General features: G+C 40.8%; 1 protein-coding gene across 1 annotated transcript; it reads right to left on the reverse strand.

Annotated features, from left to right (window-relative positions):
• Window positions 1-1,345: 1,345 nt before the first annotated feature.
• On the reverse strand, window positions 1,346-5,239 carry LOC307228897 (lysozyme c-1-like). Its single transcript, XM_079998741.1, has 5 exons — window positions 5,194-5,239; window positions 4,660-4,861; window positions 2,242-2,469; window positions 1,896-1,956; window positions 1,346-1,707 (listed from the first exon to the last, which is right to left on the reverse strand). The coding sequence occupies exons 2-5, from the start codon at window positions 4,826-4,828 to the stop codon at window positions 1,638-1,640; spliced, it is 528 nt and encodes a 175-aa protein (XP_079854867.1). The 5' UTR covers window positions 4,829-4,861; window positions 5,194-5,239; the 3' UTR covers window positions 1,346-1,637.
• Between the last annotated feature and the right edge of the window lie 5,111 nt (window positions 5,240-10,350).

Below are 10,350 nucleotides of genomic sequence, written 5' to 3' on the forward strand. Positions count from 1 at the left end.
AAAGTACTATGTTGAAAACACCTGTAATCCTACCATTTGCATAATTCATTGAATTATCTGCTTCAAAAATGAAAAAAAGGAAGTTGCACAAGTTGCAGATACTCTAATTCCTTTTCCCTTTTTCTTGTCATTTTTATTTTAGTGGTTTTATATCAAATAAAATGTTATGTTTTTATTAAATTTGTCTGTATTTTTATTAAAAATATGTTTTATATATATTTATTCATTTTAATTGTGATTTTTTTTTTATTTTCTTTGTCTTTTATTGGTGCTAGTATCTATACCTATGGTGGCAACATTACCTTAAAGTATCTGTGTCTGTGCCATTTTTAAAAAACCTTCAGACTTTTTAGGATGTTTCATTTCCTCTAACCCTGAACCTAAATACTGTTCTTACTGTGAACAGACCAAAACATTAGAACATCACGGCCTCTCTGACTCATCCAGTGAGTTTGAACTGCTTTATTAATACATACTTGGCTACTTCGTATTCATAGTCACAGTATTTACCTGCAGAGGTTTAGTTTCCTCTGGAATCAAACAGGTCTGCTCTCAGCAATTACACTGCTCCTTAAATTACATCACGGCGGCAGGAGTTGAAACCAAAGGAGCTTAACGGCTTAAGTTTTCATTTTTTTCTCATCATAATATAGAACCGTGGTTATGAGCGAGCTGGCCAGTGGGGCTCCTCCTGCAGCCTTGAGGTGCCAGTATGGTGCAATGCGGGGGTCGTTGTTCAGGTAGGAAGCAAAGCTCACAATGCAAAGCCTGGATCGTTCGCACACAAAGGCCAAACAACGCTCAGCTCAGCATGTTTCATACAACAGGAAGTACGGAAACACTTCTTAGTTTGATCCAATGAAAAGGGATCAAAAACCTGGTCGTAGTTCATAATTCATTGCTTCCTTATCAGTCACCATTTCATGTACAGTAATTACTCAGTGATGGGGGGTGTCCTGGTGTCGAAACATGGAGGCCACACGGCTTGTAGTGAGGTTGCAGGTTCCAATCCAGTTTCTGCACATCTCTACCCCAATATTCCCTGTCTAAATCCAAAGGTTCAAGAATAAGCTTGTTTTTAAATATGATACTTTGCATTTAATGTAGCTCTTTGCAGATAAATGACATCTTTTTTTACGTATTATATTTTAAGATAGTGAAACACATGGTTCAGACGCCTTGTCCCTGCGTGTACTGTCCTTATTCTATTTTCTCACAATGTTTCACTCAAAATGTTTTTTGTGTGAAAGCACAACTGTTTGGTGCTTTTATCGGAAATAGTTCCCACAGCTTTAATTTTATTCATGAATAGTGCATCACTTTTCAAACACATTTTTCAATGCAAAATTATTTTTATTGGGAAAACGCGATACAGACTTCATAATGCAAGTGGTGGTGGAGGCATAATGTGATACCTCTCACATGATCAACATTTAGCAGAAGCAAAAGCCTCTTCTCTATGGTGATGAGTAGCAAAATGCAAAGTGATTAGTGATTAGTACGATTAGTACGATTATTCATTAATCATATTTGAAAGGCATCTTGAATTTATTTCCCCACACATTTAAGAGAATGGTCTGCTGCAGTTTGTTGATCTCCTTCTGCAGCATTGGTCCCTTGGAACGGAGGCTCATCACTCACTCTCCACATTGGTAAAGGAAATATAGGGTTTCCTGGTCATACCCACACCTTGTGTAGAAATTCCATCTGTCCATAAATATTCAGTTATTAGAACCAGATTTATAATTCTTTTTACTGCGCTGCATCACTTCTATCTTGGTCCGTCTCACATGTTGAAAATTCTGAGATCAACCTTCTAAACACAATTTCAATGACTACATTAAACTGCTATAAAGTTAATTGAACTGCATTAAACATTACTTTCAGATACTTACCTCCATGACTCAGACATTACAAAGCAATTGATGTCATCTGTGATGTCATCATTTGCAAAGTCTTGAGGAGGGAAATAAAATCAATGCAAAACAGAATAAAAGTTAATGTGTAAAAGTGGATGTTTATCTAAATTGTTGGGATCCTCCCATAAACAAAGTAGTGGAGTAGAGTAGGGGTATCACAGAGGGAGCTACAGTAGAGGGAGAGTAGAGTTGGGGTAGAGTATTGGTACAGTAGAGGTAGAACAGAGTAGTGGTAGGATAGAGTAGTGGGAACTAGAACTAAACATAGAGGTTTGAGTAGAGGTAGAGTAGAGGCAGAGTTGAGTAGAGTAGGTCCACTCACCGCTGCAGTCTTTCTGGCAGTAGTTCCTGGAGGTGCGGAAGCCGGACTGGCAGTGGAAGTCGTCTCGCAGTTGTAAGGCGCCGTGGAGACCGAAATACATGTGGGGTCTCTCATGGTCATTGTCATCATCATCTTCGCTGTAGTCATCCTCTTCATTCTCACTCTCTTGGCCGAAGAATCTCACGAGGCTGGTGTTCAAAGCACTTTCCCTCTCCAAGGTGCAGATCACTGCAGAGGGAGGGAGGAGAACAGTGTCTCTCTGATGTAACGAAAGACAAAATCCATGTAGTCTTTATTTCGGGTGAGGTTTCTGGACGGTATAACAGCTTTTTCTGGATTTACTGGGGTAGGTATAAGTTTTGGCGTGTCCGTCACTTTGACAACACGTCACACGCGTCACTTCTTAGCAAACAGTGACATCACAGCGGGAAAAGTATAAGTAGTAAAAAGTCCAGACGTTGGACAATGGGGGAAGCTGTGTATCTTATGTCTGTGTGGAATGATCTAACACATCACTGGTGTTGTTCCAGACTGAGCAGGTTTTCAGGGCAGGAATAATGTCTTTGGTAGTCAGGGACAATCAGCGACATGGTGTCATGATCTCCGCCTTCTTCTACTTCCCCTCCCTCTCCCTACCTGTCCCATTAGCCCAAGTCTATTCACCTGTGCACACAGCTGTTCCAGATCTGAAATGTAACCACTATATAAGCCTCTCTCACCATTCATCCATTGCCAGATTGTCTTCGATGCTTGCACCAGACTCTCAGCGTTCTCCGGACTGATTCCCTGCTACCGACTCTGCCTCGCTCCGACCACGTACCCTGCCTGCCCCCCCGCCTGTCTTCTGTCTGCACTCCTCGTTATCGAACCTGCCTGTCCCCGACCACGTATCCTGCCTGCTCCCTGCCTGTCTTCCTTCTGCTCTACAAATAAAAGACATTACCAAACATCCCTGCCTGTCTTTGTGCTGCAATTGGGTCCTAACCACACCCGTTACACATGGACGTTCTGGACGGGATCCAAGCAGCGACGGCTCTGGAATAGTTCAAATGACAGGACCATGTGATGCTGCTTTAAACCTAAAATGAGCGGATTTCATCTGCTCCCTGATCAAGAAGGCCCAGCAGAGGATGTAGTTCAAGATTTTTATTCGTCACTTACATATACATACATATATGCAGTGAAATGTAATGCAACGCACCCGGCGAGGAAACATTTCTAATAGCCCAACTAACTGACTCCTAAAACGTAATACAGTAAGTTGAATACTTATAGAATAAAATAATAATATATAGAATAAAATACAATAAAAATGAAATAAAATGAAATAGAGGGAATATGCTTATGTATAGGGAATAGGCAATTATGTATATAATTGCCTTGTATATAATATATTATGTATATTCCTGCGGCAGATGAAGAAAATCAATGCCACACTCAATGATGGTGCACTTCTATACACTGCAGCGGATCATTGGTTCTGCAGAGAAGGTGATCGGCTGCAACCTTCCTTCCCTCCCTGGACACCACCTTTCTGGCCTGCGCTCCATCAGGACCGAAACCTTGCGCCACAAGAACAGTTCCCCCCCCATGGCAGTGGGGCTCACCAACAGGTTCCCTGCCCATCCTGCCCCCCACTGACTGTCTCTCTCTCTCTCTCACATACACTACTGCTCACCCCACTGTCTGTCTCTCTCTCCCCACACACTGCTGTGGTACGCTGGCACTGCTGCCTCACAGCAACAAGGTCCTGGGTTTGATTCGACCCACCTGGGGCGCTGTTGGCACATTTTAAATATTGTACATGCAATAACATTGGTGTTACACTGTACATACTGTTATAGGATGGTAAGCACATAGTAAAAATGTATACTAGAATTTATCAGGGTCTACCATTATACCATCACAGTCATTTATCCTGTGTAAACAGTATAGTATCGCATTGAGTTTTTATATTTAAAAATAAAAATTTCAGTCTGTTTTGTATCTATTTGTATATATCTGACATTACATTTAAATTGTATTTCATTTTTCATCCTATTTTATTTCATTTTAGTCCTCATTTTATGGTTTATGGTATTTTATCGCTTATGGTCTTTGCTGAAGTGCCCAAACCTTACCAGAAAAACCCCTTGTATACGTAAATGTACCTGGAGACATAAAACCCATTTTAATTATGATTGTGATTCGATTCTGAAATGTGTTTTTCTATATCAGGCTGATTCAATTACATTCTGCCGGGGACAGATTTCGACTTGTTGCCAGTTCAACGTTCCTACAAACCAACATGATTCTTTTTTGTGTGCCAACTTCTAAAACAATGAAAAATAAAATGTACAAACACAAAAATGTTCATATTTATTCTCTCATTTTGGGTTTTTTGAGGATCTGAAAAATGTTGTGCTCTTCCTGTCTCACCTCTGTCCAGGAGGTAGTCCTGATGCCAGGTTGAAATGTGCAGTTTGATTGCGTCACTCAAGGCCTTCTTCAGTTCACATGTTCCCACTGTACGTCCGTCTGCCGGGCCGGGAGCCAGGACCAGAACCAGGACCGCCAGCGCTGCCAGCAGCAACGCTCCCAACCTCATCCTCACCCCAGCAATACTCTGAGCAAAGACTAACTGTATATATAAACATCACTGTGTGAAAAAGCTGAGATCATAAGCAAACTAATAGAAAAAAATAATAAATTTGGTGATGATACATTTATTACAATAAAAATAATAACAATACAATAATGCATATTTTATAGATGTTTAAAAATAGACTGAACTAGAACCTATACATTTAGCTGGATCTATCTCTTGGGATGAATGAAATATCTATCCATCTGTCTGTCTGTTTTTCTGTCTTTCTATCTTTCTGTCTGCCTGTCTATCTATCTATCTATCTGTCAGTTGATTATTAGTAGTGATCTTAACTCCAGAACGGTAAAATAAAGATTGTTTCTCACAGTTTTTAGGCTGTAGACTTGCTGTAGGCTTGTAGAGTGTTGCGTGGATCCCTGCTGACAGTGGCCGCCTCGCAGCTCAGAAGCTTAAATATGATTGGGCCGCTGCACAAACTGGTTTATTTGGTGGTTTGTTGGTTCTGCTCTTCCTATCTTTCTCTTACAGGAAGGAATTATTTATCTTCTGACAGAGCATTGGCAATTATCTTCTGAGAGGTTCAGTAAAGAAAGCATTGGAACAATATCTCTGAATCCATGTCATCACATAAACATATATGCACACACAACATGAAGAACACAACTTCATGTCGCTTCCAGTCACACACTTTTATTTCAGCCCACAGGGTTAATTATTTCACAAACCTTTTAGATTGTGTCATCCCTTGGGTTCCAGCCAGAAAGCTTGCCCCATCCTCAACGCCTGCCTTATCTGGGCCTTACCAATTATTTTCTGCACCTGTGTGGTCAAGCTGACTGTATATTCTCTGTATCTGTGACGTTGAACTGACAATATATTTTCTGACTCCCTGAAAATAAACTGTTCGACTCGGAGAACTGCTCCTTAGCACATCTCTGATCCGACCCTTGTAAAAGTAAAACCAACGTCTGTCTGGCACTTTATTTAAGACCACCGATTGACAAACTACAGTTTAAAGTGACCCTTAAAAGGTCTCTCTCTAAAGTGAAGACATCGGTATTCTCAAATTTTCAATCGAGGTTCAGAAGAAACCTGGATATACATTGACGACTATGTTAATTTCTATTAAGACCATAAAGTACGTGAAATGAAATGTGGTTTCCACAGTTCTATTGAAGCCGTAAAGTACGTGAATAGAATGTGTCACATGTGTCCTGCTCGGCTCCTTTCCGAAGTTTTTTGAGATAAGCCAGGATTTAGAAATGTATATATGTCAGTTCGCCGGTAAACCCCTCCCTCTCAGTCCCCCTTTAACACACACACACTCACACACACACACACACACACACACACACACACACACACACACACACACACACACACACACTCACACTCACACTCACACACACTCACACACACACACACACAGGACAACCGAGGGTTGGGCGGCCTTCACTGATCTGAAATGTTCCCTTACCGTCGCACCCACACTCCGTTTCCCTGACTATAGACTCCCGTTTACTCAGTTTGTGGGTCGAGAGGGTGGATATGTGCTATCGTTGCTGTGTCAACCCCTTGGGTGAAAACTGTGCCCGGTGGCATATTTGTCTTCTAAATTAGAACTGATCCAACAAACTGGTAAACCAACACAAATGATTTTGACAGATTTTTGCGTTATCATGTGCGTGTGCTTGACATGCCAAACACAAAAATCCAACGCTGTTCCCCACTCAATCAAGCCACACTACTTGCCCCCACTGACATCACACAAAATAAAAGTTTGAACACATCACACCTGTTCTTACATCTCTACATTGGCTCCCTGTTAAAACTAGAATTGATTTAAAAATTCTGCTACTTGTAAATAAAGCGATAAATGGCCTCGCACCTCAGTATATAAAATAAATGCTGATTTACACGAACCAGCAAGAACTCTCAGGTCCACAGGCAGTGGTCTTTTAACTATGCCCTCGTTGTGCCAAAATAGTCAAATCTGTATATACATAGGCATATTCCCTCTATCTATTCCATTTTATTTCATTTTATTTTTATTGTATTTTATTCTATATATTTTTATTTTATTCTATAAGTATTGAACTTACTGTATTACGTTTTAGGAGTCAGTTAGTCGGCCTATTAGAAAGAATTTTTTTTTTTTTTTTTTTATCCTAGGACATATTGTGTTATCACCGGGTGCGTTGCATTACATTTCACTGCATATATGTATGAAAGTATGTATATGTATGTGACAAATAAAAATCTTGAAATCTTGAAATCTTGAAATAAGTTTGTGAGTCTTTGTGGCATGTGTCCAGGTCAGAGGAACACAAGACAATTTCATAGCTCTCTAGATATATTAATACAATTCCTAGAATTTAGTGAGTACAGGCTATGGTTTATTCTTTGTTCTTTTATTCCATTTTTATTCGTATTTTATTTAGCGCTAAATAATTCTGTATTCTGTATTGTCAAATCTATATTTCCCCTTTCTACCAAGAGTGCAGAGCCAACTGTTATCTGCTCACTAGCACCATTCACAGAGTTTGTTTTATCAACAATCTCCCAACAGCGGAATTGTCACCAAACCAAAAGCCCCCACCTTTTCAGTATCAGCCCAACATACAGTAAAAATGTAGATACAATGGCAATATCACTGTGCAGAGAATAGGATCTGTGTGTTGTATGTACAAGTGTTGTATGACTTATTGTTGTGTGTCGTGTGTAAACATAATCTGTGAGAGTATGGAGGTTTGTTGTATGGTCTGAACCGCGGATCATCGTCTGACCCACGATTCCGCCAGTCAACAGGGCCCATAGGAACTAAGGTGCGCAGAGCCATTTTGAAAATCTGAATTAGTGTTGACTGTCTGGGAAGTGGTAAGACTTTGGTAGTTGTAGAATGTCGTCCTCATGTGCACTGTATTTTGTGTTGCAGCATTATATCTGAAATGAATGTTGTTTGAGTGCTGTAGGGATAAAGATGACGGAAATATTATTGTATTGTGAGGGAAATAGAACAACAGGGAAAAGTGGATGAGAAATGGACTGTAAAAAGTCACAAACGGAGATAGGAGCAAGTGAGCGGTTAGAGGGTTGGAGCATAATGACAGAAGTTTCTGGAAGAGATTCCAACAGCATGCGCTTTGCTGATGACATGTGAATGTGTTTTAGTGACTAACCCCGCCCAGGATCCACAGCTTAGCCACCAGCAAAAATTAAAACACTAAGTTCCACCCACTCAAAGCGACACACATTTTGTATAGACAATAGTGCTGATTATTAACTAAAACACATATATAACCACGACTGAACCCAACTTACCCCAACGGAACCAATAGAACCAACTAAACCACCAGAACTGTCTCCCCCGCTCACCAACATCCCTGCCAACCTGTGGACAAAACGACACCAGCACCATCAGCGCTGCATCCAACGAGGAAGCCAACGCCACTGCCAAAGGCTAAATACTCACACCCAGTGATTACACCACGCAGAAACCGTGAGCCGGCAAAGCACCTTGAATCCATTTAACCCATTAAACCGACTCCGCAGGGTCAGAGGAACCCTAGTATTCATACTAATCACAACATTATTAATAGTACTCCCGATACTGTGGCATTATGCTCAACCGCTAAAAGAAAATGGGGTCTTCAAACCTACAACCCCACAACCAATGGAGAACACATGGCCACATCGCCATGCGTCTGGGACTGCATGATACACTGCACCCATGCCAACTGAAAAATAACACAATCTGTAAATGCCCCATATGTTTACATAGATGCCTTCGGAGTTCCAAGGGAGGTCCCCTCACAAATTTAAGGCACAAAACCAAATTTCAGGTGGATTTGCATCTATTCAATACTTAGTCCCTGGTGAACAATTGACAAAATGTCAATTGGGTGAATTACATCTATTATAATCAACAAGGCTTTGCCAATTACATGTTTCAATTGTTCAAGGCCCCCGGTGAGCAGCTAGACGCAACTTCAGTCGAATACTGCCTGGCTGGACAAAAATATTCGGCAAATGGGGAGTCCTACTATCCAAAGCCGGTGTTAAAATGCTTGTTATTTGTTTTATTGTGATGTTCATCAGATGTTGTGGGGTTTTGGGATGTGTTTTTCATTTTGTTATGCATTTCTGCATTTTGTTGTTATTCGTTTTATCCTGCGTTTCTTTGAAGCCTCTCTTATTCAGTATGTGGAGATTTGAGGATGTTCGATCTCCAAGGGGGAGTGATGGTGAGTCTGAGAATTGGTGAACAAAGAACTCCTTCACAGAGCTTGTTAAGAGCTTCGAACATTTGGACTCGGCAAAGATAAAATAAGGTCTTATCGTAAGGTGCTGCTCTGGCTATGCACATGTACAAACCTGCCCTGCAGAATATATGACCAGCTTGCTCTGATCATCTGTGCTAAGATTTTGAAGGTTGTGGGGATGTAGCAAAAGACATTTTTGGCGCAACCTGAATTTTCCTCTTTGTTTTCCACCATAGATACACACTCACCCCTGGCCGAGCTGGAAATGAAGATCTGGCTGTGGGCTGCGGTCCATGGTCCCTCTAGGAGACAGGTCCAGTGGAGAGTTAGATGTGGAGGTGGTGAATAACTCGACACCATGCTGGATGGCCCTTGGACCCCACGCCCCTCCAGTCCAATCCCCCTCTAGCCTGGCCACTCCCCACCTTGTTATATGGTCATCTTTTTCCTTCGCCCCTCCATCAAAGGAATTCCAGGGTTTCCCACTGGGTTTTACCAGACATCAAGGGCTAGGTTTTTTTCTGAGCTATATACAAACGTGTTATTTGTTGACATACCGTTTATTTCCTGTGTAACGGTCATTTATTTTATTAAATTTGTTCCCGCTTTATTCTTAGAATACATTTACCTGTACCTATTGAGGTTGGTTGTTGGTTTGTTTTCTGTTGTGATGTGCTTTACGTATATATTTTGTTCCCCGCTTGTGATTAATTTTTAACATTCTATTTTGATGTTTTCACATTTCATGTTTTAGTATTTACATTTACCATAGTTTTTTTTTCATTATCCTTATGTTTACATGATTAAAGGGGTGGAATGTAACAATATATCTAAATCCATGTAATCACATAAACATATATGCACACACATAATGAAAAACACAACTTCATGTAGCTTCCAGTTACACTCTTTTATTTCAGCACACAAGGTTAAGTCTTTCACAAAGCTTTCAGATTGTGTCGTCCCTTGGGTTCCTGCCAGAAAGCTTGCCCCATCCTCAACGCCTGCCTTATCTTGGCCTGACCAATTATTTTCTGCACCTGTGAGGTCAAGCTGACTAGATTCTCTGTATCTGTGATGTCGAACTGACCATATATTCTCTGACTCCCTGAAAATAAACAGTTCGAATCAGAGAGCTGCTCCTTAGCACATCTCTGATCCGATCCATTTACAAGTAAAATCAACGTCTGTCTGCCACTTTATTTAAGACCACCAATTGACAAACTGCAGTTAAAAGCGACCCTTTAATTTCTGTAACAG

Source organism: Zeus faber (assembly GCF_960531495.2).
Source record: "Zeus faber genome assembly, chromosome: 4".
NCBI lineage: Eukaryota > Metazoa > Chordata > Actinopteri > Zeiformes > Zeidae > Zeus > Zeus faber.

Bases quoted from the DNA above. Each gene is read 5' to 3' on its own strand.
- LOC307228897 (XM_079998741.1), bottom strand. From the start codon at position 4,828: ATGAGGTTGGGAGCGTTGCTGCTGGCAGCGCTGGCGGTCCTGGTTCTG. The intron at 2,470-4,659 runs GTGAGACAGGAA...CTCCCTCTGCAG, and splicing joins GGACTACCTCCTGGACAGAG to TGATCTGCACCTTGGAGAGG. The intron at 1,708-1,895 runs GTAAGTATCTGA...ATTTATGGACAG, and splicing joins GTAATGTCTGAGTCATGGAG to ATGGAATTTCTACACAAGGT.